Genomic DNA, 22,811 nt, shown 5'->3' with positions numbered 1-22,811 from the left:
TTGCTACAGATTCTTCAAGTGCGAAGTAACATCATGTCTTGGTTAAATAAGCTACATCTCCTACTGGCAGAGCTGCAATGCGCCAGCTATGACGACGCTTGCTTTTACTGTCCCACAGATTAATCTACACTTTTAAGGGGCTTTGTGTTGATTTGTTAATTCTGAAGGGATGCAAAGATGAATGCACTAACATTGCCTCATTTACAACTGAGTTCTGTTTTGTTTTCCAGCTGGATGAGACAAATGTTCAACGCCAAAAATCCCGCTTATAGCAACTACAGCTTGTCAGAAGTTCATGTGCTTATTTAAAACCACAAAACAACTGCAAAACTAGCATCTCCTCTCTTCCTTAAGCTTATTAACAATTCAATAAATACCACAGAGTCAGAGCACTTCATCATTTTGCCCCACAAAACCACATGCTAATTTGCTTTGAGACAGAGGGCAAAAAGACCAGTTTTGATCTCAGCTTCATAGAATCATAGAATCATAGAATAGTTAGGGTTGGAAAGGACCTTAAGATCATCTAGTTCCAAACCCCCTGCCATGGGCAGGGACACCTCACACTAAACCATCTCACCCAAGGCTTCGTCCAACCTGGCTTCCTATGGTAAGTGCTAGTATCTCATAGGACACAGCTGGGACACATCATTAGGCAGGCATTAAGTCTGAAGCATTTAATTTCACCCAGTACAAAATATTTCACCAAATATTGTCCTTGTTTTAATTGTTTGAACACAAACTCCTTAGTACTTTAACCACTACACTTGGATATTGCATGTTCTTGTTTGATTGGGCTGGTTTGTCAGGTAAAACAGCTTGGACGAGAAGTTTAGTACGATATTAGTAGAATAGATGTACCTTATTAAGAAGAGTTATATAGTCAATTGGGATACATCATCAATTGAAACCTCCACATCTTTATTCATGCAAAAGCTGGCACATAGTATGGCAGTTACATTCAAACCAATAGGAAGAATGCTAAGCATAGCCAGTGCAGAGGCCTGGCACTGCCACATACCTCATGTCATGTGCTTTGCCAAACACAGCTGTACTGGAGCATGTAGTAATACAGAAATTAACTTCTAAGTGAAATGGGAAGCTACAGATGTATGCATTGCCTGACACAGTCCTGCTTATAAAAGCAGGAATTGCATTTACAGTATAAAAAAATGAAAAAGGAAAAATTCCTTATTTTTGGTAAAAAAAACAATTTTGCAAGGAAAACCAAGACTGATTTGGTAGAAGAAACTTCATTTCCTTCTCCCCCCACTTAAGGAAATTAAGGTATCATACAAATTATTTATCCTTTTGCTAATAACTCAAAATTAATATCAACACACTGGACATCTGCCTTTCCAAAATGAACACTTCAGCATTCAAGTACATTTCCTTGACACAAAAATCACTTATGTCTGTCAAAGGAGAAACCTCCTCCTGCAGAGCCGAATTAAAGATGGTAAAGCATATCAAGTGTGATTAATGCTTAATTATCTCTGTGTTCAAACTGTACAGGTTTGGTTTGGTTTTGTTTTTTTTTGTTTAAAAGACCAAGAGAGAACACAAAGGTGCACATGAAGGGAAAGGTGACGACCAACAGTGATGTGCCTTGCACCGAAAACATTAAGCACTGGGATATCTTGGTGATCCTGCCCCTCTTCTGAGAGGACTTCAGGAATTCTGTCAGAAACAAAGGAAGACCTTTTGTTTTTTACCAGAAAACAAAAACTGCCACTACTCCTGAGGGTTTCTGAGGAACGCGTGTCCTTGTCTCAAGCAGATACTCTGTGGATGGAGATGCTCAGCCTTGAGGCCACCACATTTCCCAGCGTCTGTTTCGCAGCAGCTGTATCTACAGCAGACATGTGGCACCTGGGAGCAGGATGCTTCTGTCTGAACAGTTCTCCTGGACTATAGCCCATTTTTTGCACAGGTCTGAGTGCCTGCAGGAAAGAGCAGGCTGTTTTGAATTACTCACACTGTGGGAACTTGAGCAGCAGGCTCTCTCTGACACACATCTCAGACCCAGCAGGCAGGGAGCTATGAGTACACCTACATGGCAGTGCTGGACATACAGCTATACTACCTGCATCTGTGACTGTGTGACAGAGGCTAGATGCTTGTACATCATTTTTTTTTTTTGCAGCCATTGGAAGATATATTGTCTACATGGCCTGAAAGCTTGACTCCCACTGGTGTAGTAGAGGGGAAAAAATAATTTTGCAGTGAAATGGTATAAAACATCCCTTTAAAAGCTGTTCCACAAAGGAGTCCAGCAAAATGAATCTGGGAGCTTGCTCAGAAGTAGCAGGAAGGCAGAAAAGACTGAGTAACCATCCAGTCTATCACCCCCACGTACAGGATTTCATCTTGCCCTCGCTGAACTCTGCTAGGTGAGAAGTTGACTAGAGAAACCTACTGGACAAGCTATAGCCCAGTTCCACATTATGAGGTTTGACACAGAACTTGCTGGCAGTGTTTTCTCCAGTTAAAGAGGCTCCTGGGACTGATGCACAATTTCTTTTAAAGGTAAACATCCTCTCAACATTTGCTTTTCTTTGGAAAAATTCCTGTAAGTTGCACATCTTGAAGCTGAGCTCACATAATAGGAAATCATATATAATAAACACGGTATAATCAAAACCTTCCTATAAGGATAGAGCAACTTCATTCAATCAGCTCTATCATACAGTAGGTTAGACACCGTGGGTTGTCAGTCTGCACGTTACACATGGTAATTCCAGTAAGAGCAAGGAGCATGGCACTTAATGAGAACACACTTTGTTCATACACACTCCTGCTCAAGTGCTGATCACATGAATGTTTCTTTAAGTTTCATGTTTACTCGCTAAAGGAATTGCACACATTCCCTTGTGGTCTGTTTTGTAATTGCTCTGCTTGCTCCGAGATCTTCTCAATTTCTTTGAGAAATGTCATATTGTGGTCCAATTAACGACTCTTGTTTCTAACGCCACACAGTGAACTCCTTTGTCAACCTATATGAGCAGTAATTCAGTGCCTTCACAATCACATAGTGAAACTTTGATGACGCAAGCATAGAAAACGGGGAGCTGTTATGGAGATAAACATTCTATTTGTGTGCAAAGTTGTTTAAAACAAAACACTTCAAAAGTCAGCTTGTCAGCTGCACAAACTCCTAAATAAAAGTATGCTCCTTTTGCATCACCTGAAGCAGAAGCTGAGGGGACTCTATGGAAAACACAGTGGTTGGGTTTTGCAGGAGGATAGCTCTGAACACTACTCCAACAGTTACTTCTCTGCGGATCCCACCATCTCTACCACAGTACAACCAAAGTGAAAGCTATCCCCATGCAAGGTACGGAAGTCTACAGTATATTAAAGACTGGTCTGTCCCACAGAGAACTACAGACCATTCTGTACTAGAACACAAAACTAAGCAAAACACAGAATAACCCTAAGAGAAAATATAAACATTGGGAAAGCAGAGTTCCAAAATGCTGGTGGTAGCAGGCTAAAGCTGAGTTACAAAACCTGGAAGACTCCTGAGGATTCATATTTCAGACTTGGAACAGGATATCATGTATAGTGATGGTATATGAATACATACTCCTTGCTGCTTTACAGGTTTAAAGTGACCCCAAAACCTGTACTTCAGAATTGATTTGTAAAGAAAATTATGGTTTCAGCAGAAGCAATTTTGCAAAGCCACTACCTGTTTATAATATCAAATTAATTGATGATGCAATTATTGCAGACCCAAGTACCTTGGTGGATTCTAGAATAATTTTTGCTTGATGTCCTATTTGGCAATTAGTAGTAAATCGTTGGTGAGGTTTTTAATCTGCTAACATTCAGATAAGTCAGGCAGCCAGCACTACACTCAGTGACGTTTCCCATCTGCCTGAGTTTTAGAGTATTATTAGGAACAGTGTTATTTCAACTGTGAAAAAAGTGGGAACAGAAAAAAACCCTCTTCTTTTATTATACAGATTTCAATGGCTCATTCATCTGGTAAAAATCATTTAAATTGCCTTCCTTTTCTTATGTTCAAGGCTTTTAAAAAAAGAACACACTGACAGTCCTCCTTGACCTGGTTATCTTGTCAAGCCTGCAGTTTACGCAGTTGCAAGCAAGAGACATCCCTGGATCTGCCTGCTGAGTACAAGATCAGGAATGAAGATTTTAGCTTGCTGTCTCTGAGGGCCAATTCTACCACACTGGCAATAACAGAGTGTACAGGAAGAGCTAATGAACATGAGGAACAAAACAAAGGTTTACATCTCCCTTGAATTACAAAGCTCAGCTCAGTAAGGGTTCCTCTGTGTCCTGGGAACCTCGGCTGAAGCCTAGTACAGCTAGTGGATATGCAATTACATTTAACGTTATCCTTTCATGTAGCACTTCTTATCCATAAGTCTCAAAGCTCTTTGGAAAGAAAATTGGTATCATAGTTTCCTTTTCACAGGTAAGGTTGTCTTGCCAAAGGTCAGGCAGTGACCTTATGGCAGAATGACAGCTGATATCCAAGCTGCCTGACTTCCAAGTGGCTCGGAACACACAGCCCACCACGCTGCTCTGCCTTCTGTGAAACACCAGTTAGATATGGCTTACTTGTAGGGAACAGACTGACAAATATCCATAAAGGTTAGGCAATTTGCTGTAGATGGCCTGTACTGCTACTGTTGTAAAAAAGCATTTTATTTCCTCTGGCCTATCTCTTCTTGCCCAGAGAGCAAATATATATGGCTGTATTATTAAAACACAAGAGCACATTAGACTATAGAAAAGACGCATACTGGGAGCATTACTTATGTATGTCTGAGCGTGTTTTAGCATTCCCTTGGCTGGTCAGTAGCAATAAAAATATAACATATATGCCATTTTTCCATGTCAAGCAATAAGATGTGTTGAGTAAAAGTAAAGTGAGGCAGGCTATAAAACAAGGATTGTTTCAGTTAAATGTCTAGTGCTTCAATAAGAACATGCTGAACTTGCCTACCAATGCTGACAGGTTTTTTCCAGAATGACTGAATATTGCCAGTTTGGAAAGTCTTTGTTGGGAGTTTTAATAAAACAAGGAAAATTAAATTTTACTTAAAAAAAAAGGAAGTGCTGGCTCAGAAGTCTGCAAGTCTCATCAAAAGAAATGATTGTCACTGCCCAGCTTCTGAGTACAAGGCCAGCCTGTGGGAGGAAATGTAAGGGCAACAACATGCTACCTAAAAGATACACATATAAATCCTGCTCATCATGATTGGCAGCTCCCCATGAAGTGTGCCCACATTACCCCAAGACAGTCGCTCAGTTTCATACTGACGGTGTGATTCAACCAGCAACGTGCCATTTCAGACACGTGTCTTGCTACTGCCCCCACATTACAGTGTAAGTGCTGCACAGCTGTTGTGCTCTCTACACCTTCACTGAGCTGAAGCAATCAGAGCAACAGCTCTTGGGGATTTAGCAAGGATAAAAGGTAAGACATTTTATGTGACAGCAATAACAGAACCACAACAAGTCACGTGGTGCTTGTATCTGAACCCCGTTTTAAGTGTGCTAGGCACCAGCACAGATACGGCTGCTGCTGCCTGCTCGATGAAGTTTGAACTTGATTATTAGACAAACCATACAGAGCCTGAACTGTCACCATGCACTTTGCATTTTCATGACCTTCACCCACTTGCATATTCTGACAACACCAGAGAGGACTCTGCCCCTTCTATTTCAGTGAGCTGCCCTCAATTAGCTAGCCAGTGGTGCTCCACATTAAGGGAAGTTCACCTTCTAATCCAACCAATATTGGTTTTGAACATATTCATCTTATCTACCTGAGGAATTATGCATTCACTTACCTCATATACATCCAAGAAAAGATCAGGATATAAAGTATGTTTCACGAGCCAGATGACCAATTAGAACTGAACTCTAACTTCCATTATGCTTGAAAACAGAGTAAGGAGTCAGCCAAGAGGAAAATATTCATAGATTTGGTTTAAAAGCTCCTCAGCATTTCAGATGTGCAGTTCTACAGCTTATATGAATAGTAATCAGATACAGAATTCAAAGATTATGCGCTGCATTTAAAGCATGTTATAGTTCTTAGACAATTACAACCCACACACTCCTTTACTTGACCAGAGCTAAGATCCAGATAGGAAAAAAAACAACAGTGAAAGAAAGGTGGAAGGATCACATTGCATGTGAAGATATGAAAAAGAAAATAAACATACTATTCCATCTTATTTCTGCAGAAATCAAGCAGTCATGACTTACTGCTTCCACACTGCTGCTGAGGGGGACAACTACAGATTTTCAAACCAGGATCTTGAGCCCATGTCACCCTTCAGGCTCTAGCTTTTCTGGGGAAAAAGGCAGAGAGAGCAATTTAGTTTGTTCTCTCAGCCCACATTCTAGTTTACAGCCAACTGATATACCAGCCATATCTAATTTAGCCAAGCTTTTCTCTGGGAACCTATAACCATGGATAGTTACCAATACAGAAATAACTTCTCCAAAGTAAAGCATGCCCAAAGGTACCTAGCTCTTATGAAAATTACTTAACACAGCATCTACTCTGAGAGGCATTTTCTCCATGCAGCTTTCTCCTACTATCTCCAGCAGATACGATTTATTACCCTATCTCTGACTTTGAAAACTCCTGCACCATTGAGAGCATTCATGTGTGTCTGACCTGCATGCACAGATGCTTTCTCTTGCACAGACAGCCTGTTCCAGCTCAACCAAGTCCCTCTTGATTCTAAAAGCTTCAAAGTTAATCCTTATTGCTGCCTAGAGAGAGCCAGTCTGAGGGAACAACCAGCCCCTGCCTGAACTCTGCAGAAGTTGGACAAGAAGATAACTTACCTGTTTCACCTTATCTGCTCAAATGTGTGATCACCTCATTGACTTCTCATACAGTCATGCAATAAGTGATACACAAATGAACAAAGGAGATCTACATGTAGCATTCATAAAAGATAACACAGGAATTCCCCTAGTTCACTATAATCATTATTCAGCCTCCTCTGTGCAGCTTCATCTCCCTAGTGGGGCTGATTCATAGCTGGGAAAGAAGAACTTGATGCTTCTACTTGTGTGATAAAATCTAATTCAAGTGGTGCACTAGCACAGTTCCTCAACAATTAATTTCCTCAGTGTTTAAAACTAAACCAAAACATTTGTTTCACTCTGCTTCTGGAAGAGCTGCACCTTTGTGCATTGCTGGATTTCTGCCTGAAAGACCCACAGGAGGGTTAAACTAACTTCAGGTGAATACATTTTGCAAAGTGGAAGTTTTTGTACTTCTGCAGGCAGTGGAAATTTGAAGGCAAAATAAAATTCACTTTAAATTCTGACAATGAGAAACAGAAGAAAGTTAGCACAAGCAAATGAATCTGTGCCTTTATATTTGAATTAATTGCCACTTCAATGCAGTCAGACTTGCAGAAAAAAGTAAGCTGTATGTACCATGTCAGCTAAGCAAAAGACGTGTCTAAGATGTTAGTTTCCAAAGTAAATAAGACTTAAGGAGGCAAGACAGAAAAAAGGTTGAGTATAAAACCTAACAATGGTAATGAGAGTCTAGCAGAAAATGTGTGCTAAGAACTTCAAAATATGCAGCTAAAAAATCTGCCTTTCTCTCTTTTTTTGTAGCATTTCTCTGTATATGAATTGAGAATGGACAAGAGTAAACAGACATGGAGACCAACGCAAACACATTTAGAGCAAATTAAGCAGACAACTGTGGGCAAAATTGTGAAATGCAAGCTACCTGTTGGACAAATTCATAGGCTATGCACTCTGAAGACAGACACAGGATTGAAAAATGCAGACTTACCCACACATCTCATTTATGTTCAATTTTGAATATTTCAGCAAACTTCCAGATTTTCTTGGTGTCAGATATATCCAGAATACGCAAGAAAATATTCTAAAGTAGCAAAAAATAATGTTAGAGCCAGCAGGGACAGTGAAGGACCCTTCAGGACTCTTCACTCTTAAGACCTCTCTAGGCAAAAAGGTATTCAAACAGTATGAAAAAATTTTATCTCCAGAACATAAGTAAACAACTTAGGTTAACACGGACAACTGGGAGTTCTAATTCTAGTCCTTAAAATACGCAGTCATGTGCCTCCAGTGTTTGACCATCCTCATGATAAAACAAACAAATCCTATTATCTAGCCAGAATTTTTCCCTGTTACAACATGTGCCTGCTGCCTCTTGTTCTTTCACTGCAGACGTCCAAGAGAAGCATGAGAATGCCTTCTCTACACTGTCCCATCTCACACCTGTAGACTATAGCAAGACACATCTCAACCTTCTCTTAACACTGAGCAAAACCAGCCCTCTCAGCCTCTCCTTGCGCATCACACATCCATATCCCTAGTCACCCTGGCAGTTGGACTTGCTCCAGGACATCAATGACTTCCTCATTCTGGGTAACCCCAGACTGGGCACAGGACTCCTGCTGCGGGCTCACAAAGGCTTAACAGAGAGGAAGATGCCCTTCCCTCAGCCTGCTGGCCACAGTCATTTTCACAGAGCCTGAGGTGTGGTTGGCCTCCCCTGCCACAACTCTAGGTCCTTCTCTGCAAAGCTGCTCTCCAGCCAGCCCATCCCAGCCTGTACTGCTCTGTAGGGTTACTCCACCCCAGGGCAGGCCTGTGCATCTGCTCCTGGTGAACTTCATGAGGTTCACATCAGCCCAGTTCCTCACCTGTCAAATCCTTCTGAGCAGCAGCCTGACTCTCCAGCTTCCACCCTGATCCAAGATCATCTGCATTCTGGCAAACACTGTGCTTCACTCCATCACCCAAGTTGTTAAGAGACATTCAACAGCTTTTGATCCTGCATTGACGCATCAGGGATGACACTAAAATATTGTTAACAGATCAGCTCTGTACTGCTGATTGCCACTTTCTGAGCCGTATGTTCCACATAGTTTTCCACTCAGCTTGTCATCCACCAGTTCAAATCACATCTCTCCAAACTGGCTACAAGGATACTACAGCAGACCATGTAAAAGCCTTGGCAAAGTGAAGAAGTGGCAAGCACTGCTCTCCTCTTGTCCATAGTCAGTCATCTCACCAATGGCAGAGACCAGGATGGTCAGGACAGGTTTGCCCTTGATAAATCTACACTTTTGTTCTCAATCACGTTCCTGTGTTCCACGGGGATTTGCTCCATAGTTTTCCTGGAGAGCAAGGTGAGGCTGACCAGCCTGTACTTCCCTAAATCCTGCTTGCCTTTTCTGGAGATGAGTGGTTTCCCTTTTTCTGGGTAACAGGAAGCACCTCCTGCTTTGAGGAGGTTTCCCTGGAAGATAGCCACCTTTTTCCCAAGTCGTTTTGCTCTCCATGGCTGTCTCCTGTGGGATCCTGCCAACCAGGTCCATAAAAAAAAAAAAAAAAGACAAAATCTGCTTTCCTAAAACCAAAGACTAAATTACTGCTTATCCTTCTTGTCTGTCTCGATCTTAAATTCCACAATCTCATGGGCACTTCCACCAGCTATTGAAGACTGCTATTTATAGCAGGCCCAGCAGAGATCATCTGTAGCTGTCTTGTTAAACACTCATAACAAAACATTGTCCTCGATGCTCTCCAGAAATCTCCTGGATTGTTTATGCCTTTCTGTTTTGCCACAGGTGTTGGGGTGGTTCAAGTGTTCCTTGAGTACCAGGACCTGTGATCACAGGGTTTCCCTAGACCTCTAAAAAAGGCTCCATCTACTTCACCAGGAAGTCTGCAGTAGACACCCACCATAACATCATCCACATTGATCTGACCTCTGTGCCTTACCCATAAACTCTCAACTGGCTCATACATTTCAGAGCAAAGCTCCATGCATTCAAGCCACTCCTTTGCATTGAGCACAACTCCTCCTCCTTGTGTTCCCAGCTTGCATTTCTAAAAGGGTCTGTATAAAACCATTCCGTGGTAACCCTATCTCTCTAATTGCAGTGAGATCACAGCTCTGCAACTATGCATGGGTTTCCTATGCTATGCGTATTCATGTACAGGCACCTGAGATGGGCTTCAGTCATGTTACTTTCACAGGAAAGCTGTGAGAGCCTTCTCCATTGTGCTAGAAATGCTAGAAACATACTCACTTTCCCCATGACTCCACTACTCTTGTGGGTTTGGTCACCATCCTTCACTGAAACCAGTTTAAAGCCCGTCTCAAAGGCAAACTTAAGCTGATTGCCAAAGATACTTTTGGCTCCACTTTGTCGCTGCTTCTCAGGAAGAAGAACGTCAAAGATATCATAAAGGCCAAAGACAAAATGACAAAGGCCAAAGTGACACTCAGGCGTTAACCTGCAGGGTGCATATGCTCCTACCCAAGCCTTTCTCTTTCACTGGAACGATTTAGGAGAGCACTACTTGGGCTCTCATGCCCTTCACTCTCTCTAAGAACTCTTGATGAACTTAAGGTCACCCCTCACAATGACATGGATGCCCATGCTGGGCAAGAAGAGGTCCTAGTCTCAGGTCCAGAGAAGCCTCATCAGACTCTCCACAGTACCCTAGATCTGACTGCCCAGAAAGAGATAAGCAGCCCAAGACATCAAGCCAAGACTGCAGATGGGTGCCTCCATCCCCCACGGGAGAGAGCCTCCAGCCTTAATCACCCATCACTTCCTCCCAGTGCTGACAACCAGTGATTCAAGCTCATCTGTCTCCAATACCTACCCTGACAGAACTTGCTCTTCCTCATCTGTTACCATGGCACTATACCTATCTTGTAAATGCACGTCTGCAGGCAGAGAATGAACCTGCCTTCTGTTGCCAACAGTCCCAAGCTTCCATTCCTCCTCATCTTGGGAGTCTCTATCCTCCACTTATATGAGCATAGCTTCTATCTGTCCCTTCTTCTGTGCAATGTGGGGTTTGTGCTCTTCTACTCTCTGCAAAGATCCTGTCAATCTCCTATTTCTGGTCCCTATGGCTATGCAGCCTGCTCATCTCCTGCTGCCACTTCACCTGGCAGCCTCACACTTCGATGGCAGCAGCACCCAGCAGATGAGGCCATCACCATGCTCTGCCCCAGGCTCAGGAAGAAGCACCAGTCACTCCCTGCTGCCCAGCATCTACCACATAATTCCTCTGGAGCTCTGCTTGGGCCAGGATTCCACATTGCCAGGGCAGTTGCTCCAACCATGGCAGGAAAAGCACCCTTTCAGGTGCCCACTCCAGCTGCCTCAGAGTGTTGGGTGCCTTCTGCACACCCTTTCATGCTGCATTAACTGCCAAGTCCTTGTTAACCACTCCATGCCACAACAGCTTTGCAGTGATTTTAACTACTTTGGAAAGGAATGTGGGTGCAATAGAATAAAAAAAAGAAATTGAAAAGCTTGACACAGAGCAAAGTTATAATTTTCTAAACCACTAAAGCTAGAAATATTTCCTCTCTCTAAACATCAAAAACCTTTTACTGTTTGTTAAGGCAATTCTCTTGCTTTTTACAGATTTGTATTCTACCCAGTAGCAGCACAGTGGTATTTATCAGCATACAAAAGGCATGTCAACTCCTACTCTTCTCTTAGATAGCACTTAGCCTCAAAGACTCTCCACAGATAGTCCTATGACGTATCCCAGGAAAAGGCAGTTTTAAAATAATTATGCAGAGGATGTGTTCCCATGCAAAACAACAAATAATCATTAAAGGGCCTCCTGTCTTTCCAAGTTGCTTCTTTAAATACTCATTATACAAGCAAATGAGGTAAGAGAAGAAGCTGAGAAAATTGTAAGGCATTATTCCATGCATATAATTCTGCTTGCCTGAAGAGAAAAACCACATGATTTTTTTTCTCAAGCCCCTGGATTTCAGCTCCTTATTTGAGTTAGGCCAGAATTTTCTCCTTTTAATGTTCATTTCTGTCCAAAAGCTGCTCTGATCTTTCTAATTTGAGACCTCTCCAAGAGCTTTCTAGTTTTAAAGTTACCACCATTATCTACTGGTACAGAAAAGCTGAAGTTTTCTGGGCAAATGGTCAATATTACAAGTGATTTCAGAGAGTGAAAAGGATGCAAATCAGCACTTATCTGCCTAAGACTGTCACATTGGTTCAGAAAAAGGACACACAGGCCTGCCCGCTATTAAAGTCATGGTAGCAAAGCTTTTTTCAAAATGAGACCTAATCTTAATGACTACATCTACTTTAACGTATTAGGAGAACTTTCTAGTTCCCGGGGCATGTCAAATAACTCCAATACAGCACTGAACTTCAACGTGTCTTTCTGTGGAAGACGGAAAAAATCTTTGGTGTATACTACAACAGGATCACTGTTCAGATGATCAGGGAGAGCAAGTTAAGTCTGGATACAGCTTGTCAAGCTGCAGACAAAGCATTTTGTTGTCACCCTGTATGGCTTCTGAATAAGCACTTACAAAGAAGGATGCTCCTGTGGACTCCTTGTACAGCTTGTCTAACTGAATGCTTCCTATAAAAATGCTCTGTCCTCAGGGTCGCGAACAAGTTCTGCAGTGCCCTCATACTTTTTCATGACTAGAGAAACTAGAGGTTTGCATCCTGCTGAAAAGTGGAAATGTGGTAATTGTGCTGCTTTTAGGGAAGAAAATTACTGGCATCAAGTTTTGTTTCACCAAATGACAGAAAGCAGAACATGAAGGAGCCTTCAGAGGTCAGACTCACCCCTTTTCCCAGGCTGTCTGACTGCAGCTAGAAAAAGAGGTAACACAGATAATCACCAGTCTTACTGTAGCCATGGGATTACATAGTTATAGACAGATGGAAAGTATTTATTTCTACTTAAGGACTGATCTAATTCACCTTCATTAAAGAACTGAAGTGTAATGGTCGTGTCACACTAGGGAGCTGAAACCAATGAGCAGAAATTTAGTCAATATGGTATCTCTAACCATAAAAAATCTTCAGAATTTTTGATGCACTCAAAATACTATTACTGGAATCAAAATACTGTGTTCAAGAGCCAAGTCACTACTTAAAATGATGACAGTTCTCCATGCAATTGTTGTGGGTTAACCTTAGTAGGCAGTTAAGCCCCATACAACCACTCACTCTCTCCCCTTCCAGTGAGATTGTGGAGAGAATCAGAAGGGTAAAACAGACAAAACTTGTGGGTTGAGATAAAGACAGTTTAATAAGTGAAGCAGAGGCGTGTGTGCAAACAATGCAAAATGAGGAATTCAATTACTAATTTTCGTTGTCAGGCAGGTGTTCTGCAATCCCCAGGAAAGCTGAGCTTCATCATATGCAACAGTGATTTGGAAAGCCAAACACTGCTCCCCCTTCCTCCTTCTTCCCTCAGCTGCTATTGCTAAGCACATATGGTCTGGAGTAGCCCTTTGGTCAGTTGGGGTCAGCTGTCCTGTCTATGTCCCCTCCCAGCTTCTTGTCCATCCCTAATCCACTTGCTGGTCGGGTGGGGTGAGGAGCAGAAAAGTTCTTGATGCTGTGCAGCCACTGTTCAAAAATAACTAAACCATGGTGTAGTGGTTTAAGCTCAGTGGACAACTCAGCCACGCAGCCTGCTGTCTCACTCCCCACCCTTTCCTCCCCCTGCTCCCGGAGGGATGGGGAGGAGAATCAAAGGAATGTAATTCCCATGGGCTGAGATAAGAACAGTCCAGTAACTAAGGTATAACACAAACCACTGCTGCTACCACCAGTAATAATAAGGGAAATAACAAGGGAAAAGAATACAACTGCTCACCACCTGCCGACCAATACCCAGCCTGACCCGAGCAGTGATCTAGCCCTTCCAGGTAACTGCCCCCAGTTGCTATACTGGGCATGACATGCTGTGGTATGGAATACCTCTTTGGCTAGTTTGGGTCAGCTGTCCTCCCAGCTGCTTCCTCCCAGCTTCCCCTCCTCTCTGGCAGAGCATGAGACTGAGAAAGGCCTTGGTCAGACTAAACATTACTGAGCAACAACTAAAAACATTGGTGTTATCAGCATTGTTCCCAGGCTGAAAGTCAAAATCACAGCGCTGCACCAGCTACTAAGAAGGAGAAAAATGACTGCTACTGCTGAACCCAGGACACACAGGTTCTCAGCGTTGCTTTGGTCACAAGTCCAAACCACAGCACCATAGGAGCTGTTATGAAGAAAATTAATTCTGTTCCAACCAAAACCAGTGCATCAAGATAGAAAGACAGCAACTGCACTTCTCCATAAGCACACCCTCCTGAATACTTAGCAAAAGCAGCAATGACAGGTATAGGGGTATAATGTACAGTGATATACATGAAAGCAAAAATATCTAAAAGAAGGGAGGAGGTAAGGAAGTGATATATAAGAAAAGGAGGTGGAAAAGTACGTAGAACATGGAACTAGGATCACACACAGGACTTCACAGAGCAGCCAAACTTAGCAAATCAAGAGCATGTTATTCAGGCACATAAAACCTTTAACTCCAATGCTGTAGACTCATAAACATTGTAAGAGTGTTGCAATGCATTAACTTTTGAAAGCCTCAGCCACACACTTAAGAATAGTAAGACAGCTATTGACAGCAAAAATTAAACAAAACAGCATGCTGATGGTGATGTTATTAATGACAGAAAACATCATCCAGTGAAATTAAATCACTTCAAACCACACAGATGTTAAACTACTAGATATTTCCATGTCCATAAGAAAATACCATTATAAACAAAACAGCAAAATGATGAAACAGAACACCTCAAGGCCTCAGAAGTCTTTAATATTAACAATCTTTCTAAGAGTAAACAACAGACTGACAAACAGGTCACCTAGTTGATCATTTCCATCACTATTTCTCCTCGAAAGACCTCAGCTCATTCCTTACTTCTGCAAACCAGCTGAACCGTGCCACCTGGTGGATTCCAGAAACACAGCTCATCATTCATTACCAACTGCTCTCATCAGCAAAGAGGGAGGGCCAGGCAGCGATGTGCAATTTGCAGCCCTTCTTTGGGGTTAGTTTTTGACACAAACCAAATAAAACAAAAAGCCTTTCATGATTGAATTCCAGATTGCGGGAAGCGTGCAGCCTGCTAGCAGCAGTAGCAGTACTGGTCAGGTGATCACTGCAATGCCATGGGAGCTTCCCAGCAGCAGAACATTACTGAGCTCTGCACACCTAACAGTCCCATTCCCCTGCTGCCAAGAGGTGAGCAGTGGCTTTTCATCAATGCTGCTGAAGTTAGGTCTGCGGATTTCTCAGGGCTCCCATGTCTCCTGCTGACGAACTGGAAGCAGGGAGCTGGTTAGGGCCATAGCAACCCATAGCAGTCCCGGGTCCACCAGCCTTGGGCTGCTCTCGGGAACAAACTCCCCCTAAAAAGCACTGTTCCAGCTGTACCATCAGCCAGAGAAGACACATCAAAAAGACCAATGAGGTCTGTCCAGAGACTTCACATGGACAGTTTAGGACACCAGGTGTGGATATAATAGGAAAGCTGTGAGATTTCTGCTTTCTGCTGAGATGGAATTATTTCTCCCCATAGCAGCCCTCAACAGGGCTGTGCTTTTATTTTCTCCCCATCTTGTAGTGTTGGGGAGGGGAGTGATAGAGCTACTCGGTGGGCACCAGATGTCCAGCCAAGGTCAACCCACCACAGTACTTTTTGGTGCCCAGTGTGGAGCTTGAGGATTTTCAGATTGGGATAGTGACTGGGAGAGATAACAGTCAAAATATAGAATCATAGAATAGTTAGGGTTGAAAAGGAGCTTAAGATCATCTGAGGAATTTCTGTTGTAATTGTGGTGAAGGAACGAGAGGTGGATTGCCTGTGTATGTTGCCCACTTCTGTCCAATGTTATGATGATATTTTGATTTTTGGGTGGGGAATACTTTTTCTTTGGCAGGACCTGTGGTCTCATGGAGAGAGGAGCCCGCATTGGAGCAGGTTTGCTGCAGGACTTGTGGCCCTGCTGGGGACCCACACTGGAGCAGTTTATGAAGAACTGTAGCCTGTGGGAAGGACTCATGTTGGAGTTTGTGGAGGACTGTATCCTGTGGGAGGGACTGGAGCATGGAAGGGTGTGAGGAAGAAAGAAGCAGCAGAGACAATGTATGATGAACTGACCATAACCACCATTCCCCATCCCCCTGTGCAGCTGGGGGAAGAGGTAGAGTTCAGAAACAGAGTTAAAACTGGGAATGGGGGTGGGTCTGGGTGGGTGTGCTTTTAATATTTGGTTTTATTTCTCATTATCCTACTCCGATTTGATTGATAATAAATTAAACCCATTTCCCCAAGTCAAGTCTGTTTTGCTGATGACGGTAATTGCTGAGTGATCTCTCCTTGTCCTTATTTCAGCCCATGACCCTTTCATTGTACTTTCTAATGCCCTGTCAGTGGAAGAGGGCAATGATAGAGTGGCTTTTGTGAGCACCTAGCCATGATTAACCCACCACAACTGGGCATGCTGCTGATACAAGCAACAAACCTCAAGGTTCTTCTGAAACTCTCCAGTTCTCCCTGCACTGACAGAGTTACCTGGGTTACTTAAGTGCACAACTGCAGGCAGTGGTGGGAAACTCCCAGATCTGGGATAACCATACAGATAACCCTAACAAATGTTTGTGTTACACATGCACCATACATGGAAGGGACCATGCACAGACAAGCACTGAATATATACAGATCAGAATGAAAGACGGTCTTTATCCAAGGGAAAACAGATTTCATGAGTGGGAGAAAAGACAGGCAACCAGAAGGGGCAGTGTCCAATGCTCACTTCTTTGAACGTTCTCACAGTGACTGCAAGCTTCATTGCAAAGGAGGGCTTTAATTACAGACCTTACAGCAGTTCAGGATGTGTGTTTACAGGTGTTTTAGAAATACCTCCCAAATAACAGGGCACAGCACAAGTTATGCATGCAGGTACAAATCAAACACCTGGAATCTGGCCTTCAAGCTGATCAGAAACATTCTCATAGAATCATAGAATAGTTAGGGTTGGAAAGGACCTTAAGATCATCTAGTTCCAACCCCCCTGCCATGGGCAGGGACACCTACCCTAGACCATGTCACCCAAGGCTCTGTCCAACCTGACCTTGAACACCGTCAGGGATGGAGCATTTACCACTTCTTTGGGCAACCCATTCCAGTGCCTCACCACCCTCACAGTAAAGAACTTCCTCCTTATACCTAACCTAAAATTCCCCTGTTCAAGTTTAAACCCACTGCCCCTTGTCCTATCACTACAGTCCTTAATGAAGAGACCCTCCCCAGCATCCTTATAAGCCCCCTTCAGATACTGGAAGGCTGTTGATAGTCTGTTATGTATAGTCTACAGCAGAAAACATTCTGTGAGAAGAGGTGGGTTTTAAGAGCTTTGAGTATGAACTCTTTTCTTGCTGCTAAGGAGAGCAGAGAGAAGACAGTTTTGGTGTGACCTACAGGCTAAGAAATTGATTTACATTTATTTTCCATGGTAAATATTGAAATTATTTGAACTTAATACACGGGAATTGTCAGAGTGGTTGGGAGAAGACTGCATCAAACAGGAAGTGCAGTTCACAGACAAACAAGAGAGCCCAAATCTGCAATACCATGAGACACCAATTCAGAGAAAAGCTGAACTAAAAAAATTGTCATCAAGACGTCATTATTTACAGAGATGAGACGACATATTACAGAGATTTACAGTGCTTGAAGGTAAAGCCAGCATAGCTTGGTCATTCTTCTGCTGAATCAGAATTCCTTGTATTCTTGTCATGATGTACTTGAAGAGATTCAATGAGAAGATAGAGACCCAAAAACTGATGCTGAGTTTCAGAGCCACATCTTCAAGGACGGGATCAGGAACATATTGTTAAGTCATTTTAGCTTCATATGTACAGCAATACCCACAAAAGGTATCAGACAACCAATCTGTGCCCATAGATGTTCTTTGAGCTCCTGCCATTAGACATGGTGACCAAAACCTATGCAGATCCAGTCAACCTGACAGCTTGCAAAACATGGCAGGCACATCCAGTCATCAGACAAAGCAATAATTACGTAAGTCTATTACATGTAATAACAGTATTGGGAACCTGAAAATCAATCACATCCTGACACTGATGGGGATCTTCAGCCCAAAGGCTCTTTGGTGCTAATAATTTTGAATTAGTTTCATTTAACTGAGTCACCACTTTCCTTCATAATATAGTTATGAAGCCTAAGCATGCAAAGAGAGCAAAAAACCACAAGCTCCTCCTTTTTATTCTACATGCCAAAACTCCTATCACTCTTTCACAACAGGAATTATTTTGTCAACTCTGAAAGAGATTAGTTTTATCCTTCAACAGTAGCTAGTTCCAGTTCATACCATCTCCTTAGTTACAGTGAGCAACAAAAAATGGTTGCATATAATCAGTTAAAGTGCACAAACTGCAGATTATCATCACGATCGAGCACAACTATGTTGTTTCTTTCAAACTCTCCAAGCTCATCTTAGCACAGGCAATTGTTTTCTTTCATCATAAGATACATTTGTAAATTCTTCAAAACAGTCCAAATTCATCCAAGCTGCTGCTTGTACCAAATCAGTCCTAAGTGGGCTTGATCCATCACCAGCATCCTTAGATGCCACTATAACACATTTTCAGTGAACATGCACTTGAGAAACACTTTCCACTAACTTGGTTTCATTATTCTAGTTTTCATTGCACTGCTTATGCTTAAACCTCTAACCCATGCTAACAGCCCTGTAAAATAACACACCTGACCCCTCATCCCAGGGAACTGTGTCTTTGCGTTTTCACTGAAAAACCAAACCTACTTCCTTCCACCTTCTCCATTATGGCCCCTCAGGCCCCTCATTACAGCCTGGCTCACCTGCCCTCGCTGTCTCTTTGACTGTGGCCCTACCAGTGCCACTCTTTGCACCAGAAAGGACCTTGCAGCCAGATCGCCTCCACATCAGCTGGACTGAAGTGCTTGGAAGCAGACTCATAGCTGGTCCTGAATATATCAGAGTTACCTGTGAGAAACAAGAGTACTTCCAAAGAAACCCAGAGAATTGAAAAGCACCTCCCCTCACATCTCAGCATATGTGAAACACCTCCCCTCTCCTTACTACCCTCCATACCCATGGGACAGATCGCGTATAGTGCCAGGGACACTAAGGAGCAGTGCAGTAACAACTGAAGGTGTTTGCCTGCCACAAGCCACAGCCCAAAGGTTGACGCTCACGAGGGCTGTGGGCTCCCACAGGTAAAGCGCTGAGATCACTCCACTCTGGTAGGGCTCGGCACGCTTTGATTAAGAGCACTTAAAACACCAAGCCACCTGGAAGCGGTTAAAAGCCCGCGGACGGACGCACAGAAACGCCTGAGCCCGGGGGAGCCGCCGTCTGTGCCTCGTGCACTCCCGCACCCCCGTCACGAACCACAGGGCGTTGCGGTACCGGGACGTGGTGGCGGTACCAGGATGTGGTGTCGGTGCCGCCACAGAGGTGCTCGCCCCTCTTCAGCCCTTATGTAAGGCACCCGGACGGGACCAGTCCTGCCCGCCCACCGTCACTATTGCCGCCTGGGTTTATCAGCAAGAGACAGTGTGAGGGACGGTGTTGTGTGAATGTGCAGGGAGTTGTGCCTCCTTCATCCCCCCTAGCAGTTTGTGGGTTGGTGTCTCTTATCCCTTCCATTTCCCTCTTTCTTCATTCACCAGCAAAGAAAGGTGGCTGCTGTTAACCACCGAGCCTGGGTGCCTCCAGCCAGCCTGGCATTCAGCCCCTGGCTGCATTAGCCGCTACCATGCTGGAGACTGCTGTACCTGGTGAAGGTGATGGCTGAGGAAGGAAGGACAGAAGGAAAGTTTTCCAGGGCTTCTGCTGGGAGCAGATGCTGCTGCCAACCAAGCCAGGGCAGGAAATGGGGTGTCATGTTTTGGGAATGGGAGCAGTGCTACAGGACCTGAGCCTGCACCCTCTGCTCTGGAAAGCTGTCAAAGGGATACTCTTGCAGAAACATAACCAGGTGTGTTGGGCCACACCAAGTACCATTTCATGTAATAAATAAACCTGTTAAATTCCTGGCTATTGCATTAGAGGGAGTGAAATTTAAAATGTTGTTTCAATTCCTCTGGTATGTGTGTTGGAGCTACAAAGCCCAAGAGGATCACTTAGAGTTGCACATCTGGACAGCCCATATTAGCCATGAGAAATTGTCATTGGAGGTATAATTATGTTTTAAGTACATTAAAGGACTATGCATTTAAAAAATTCAGTATGCAAGCTGGATAAATTCATGTCTTTTATGTGGTATGCAGGGCAACATGCAGAGAAGCTACTTTGGGAGCCAGGTTTCAGTAGCAGAGATAGGGCAGGATTGAGAATATTTGTCCTTTTTGACCCTGTACGTTAGCCTGATACTTCTTTTTTCTAAACCTCTTCATGCTGGCAAAGGCCTCATACTAAAGTCTTCCACTTTCTCAGCATGTTGTGTGAGTACTAGGCTCACACAAAAGGTACTTCCCACTATGAAGTTAAACCTTTTGAACTCAGCACAGCCCACTGGTACTGGGTGTTCTGTGAGAAATCAGTTTCCATAGGGCAAAGACACACATTTTCACAGTGATATTTTCTTCCATTCAGAGACCAGCTAAATGTCACCTTTGCATGAAACCTGAAAATGCTTGTTTTTATTAAAGCAGTTGAAAGAATTTATTTAAAACCAGCAGCCTGTGTCACTTTAAACTGATTTTGTTCTTGGAGTTTGTGACTGAAGCATTCCTAAACAATTCATCCTGGGTCTGATGTTCGAAATGGAGACTTCTGGCCCAGAAAGGAACAGCTTGGAAATAGTATGAGTGGCAGAATGCTATATGCTATAATGGAAAATGAATGGCAGCCTGAACTACAGTACATTCTATAATGTCTGTAAGTATATAACTGTGGGCTATAGGAGCTGTATGGAAATAGTTTTGTGATCATCATCTACAACATGCAATTAGCAACCTAAACTGTACAGCCTAGGCTGCTATAATGATGTTAGATAATCGCACTCACTGTGAACAGAGCAGATGTTCAGCTTGTGTGAGTCCTGCTTACAGGCTGAGATAATATTCCCTCTTCCCATTTTCAGTCCCTTGACCTGCTAGCCCTTCTGCTTCTCCTTTTCCCTCACAGCCTGTGCAAGTCTGTCTGGTTACTTTCCTCGAACCCTGACTCAGGGAAAATACACAGCAGGGAAAAAACAGATAATTCTGTGGGCATGCCTGCTGCTATGAGTACCCAGGCAGAAAACTGCAGTGCTGCCTCACATTTCCATGCTAGTTAGAGAATGTCTCACCTTGGGCTTTGTAACCCTCAGTGCAAGCCCCATACAGAATAAAAACCCTGTAGAAGTTCCTGTGAATAAATGCAATAAGCCAGGTTGTGCTTTATTCCGTTGTAATGTTTACATTTACCCTTTATTACATTTCTGCATTTCTTTATCGTGGAGACTGTGGCTTAGTACAAGCAAGTTTGTCATTTCAGTCTTTTTCTCGTAAACTGGGGGCACACCCCTGCAGTCTGCTGACCTCTGAAAGTAAATGAGGTGTACGCAGACACAGAATTCCTTGAAGGCTAAACCATCTGGTCACTAATCAGCAAGGTGTTAGTGCATCCCTGAAGTGCTAACCAATGAGTATGCATGGCAGAAGCTGGCCATGAGTCAAACATTAAAATACGGTAGAGCAGCTCATAATATTGGGGGGTTTAAGCAGTAATGGCCAATTACACCATATTATTTTTATTAATGTTAGAGAACATAAGATTGTTAGGAAAACATCTGAATGTAGGGTTAGGAACCAGCACCACTCTGGTAAATACACAATTTTCTCTGAGAACATTACATAAATAGGGTAGCACCACTACCGTGATGTTAGCCATACCCTTCCAACAGACGCCATTTTCATGAGATTTTGTAAACACTGAGAAATGATGCCCTTGCCAGAATGCAACAATCCCTGAACACACTCAGCTGAGAGTTTTCTGCTTAGAAACACTTGTTTTTTCCATAATGAGGACCTGCGCTTGACCCAGAAAGGAATCATCACAGCACTCTCTCTGAACAGAGCCACGTCAAAAACAAGCAGTTGCAGACTGCCCTAGACTGACAGCTAGATGTTTCTGCAACCTCTTTTCACCCCCTGTGATGTTTTGCTTTTGTATTGTTCCAGAGGCAGGAGACTGTAGAGTTTGTGTGAGTGCTCTTTGCTAACCCAGCCATAACAGGGATGAGGCAGTATGGCTTGTGTGCATCAGGAAGGTAAGACGTAGTTTTGTGGGCCTGCCTCACAGTACTGTCAAGGGCAAAATTTCTGCCTACATCAGGAGTTTTGGCTGTACATTGCCTTTTGTACTGAATCCTCCACTGATACACCCTGTTAGCTGGATTAGAATCCATTCTGGAGGTTTGGAAATTTGGAAACTTGCAGCTTTTGTTTTCTTTCATGATTGTTACTTGCTTAGCATCAAACTCCGATAGGACACTGCTCTGAATGGCAGGGATTCTTTTAAACCAGGAATTCTCATGGGCTGGCAGCCAAAATCTCAGATAGTTACCACAGCCAGCAACTGACATATATGTGTAGCCTGGCTTCCCTATGGAAGGAGCTGGATCAAGAGAGCCACAGTTCTGTTGAGCTCCTGGCATTTCCCTCATCTGAGCACAGAACAAAATAGCTTCGCCCTGGCTAAACACAACCAAGTGTTCACCCTTGATAAAACATACTGAAGCTAACTGTTCCCCTTGAGGACTATAACACTCCAGGTGTATCTATGCTATCAAATAACTCATAGCATATTCCCAAATTGCAATCCTCTTATCGCCTATAGTAGGTAAACAAATGTTGACGCCTAGGCTCTCTTGAAGTATTAAACAGATGGTTCTGT

General features: G+C 43.3%; 1 protein-coding gene across 1 annotated transcript in view; it reads right to left on the bottom strand.

Moving 5' to 3' along the window:
- Positions 1-21,826, bottom strand: part of DHRS12 (dehydrogenase/reductase 12) — a 30,705-nt gene extending 8,879 nt beyond the window's left edge. Inside the window, 8 exon segments of the mRNA XM_062618909.1 lie at positions 7,817-7,909; positions 14,726-14,808; positions 18,767-18,840; positions 18,842-18,892; positions 19,290-19,397; positions 19,706-19,826; positions 19,829-19,952; positions 21,809-21,826. Coding sequence (XP_062474893.1) covers positions 7,817-7,909; positions 14,726-14,808; positions 18,767-18,840; positions 18,842-18,892; positions 19,290-19,397; positions 19,706-19,826; positions 19,829-19,952; positions 21,809-21,826 — 672 coding nt within the window.
- Positions 21,827-22,811: the final 985 nt, after the last annotated feature.

Source organism: Pezoporus occidentalis, unplaced genomic scaffold (genome assembly GCF_034315485.1).
Source record: "Pezoporus occidentalis ecotype Australia unplaced genomic scaffold, CSIRO_AGI_Poc_V1 ctg207, whole genome shotgun sequence".
NCBI classification, from domain to species: Eukaryota; Metazoa; Chordata; class Aves; order Psittaciformes; family Psittacidae; genus Pezoporus; species Pezoporus occidentalis.
Note: the sequence above shows the minus strand (reverse complement) of the source record. Positions and strands in the feature narration are given on the sequence as shown.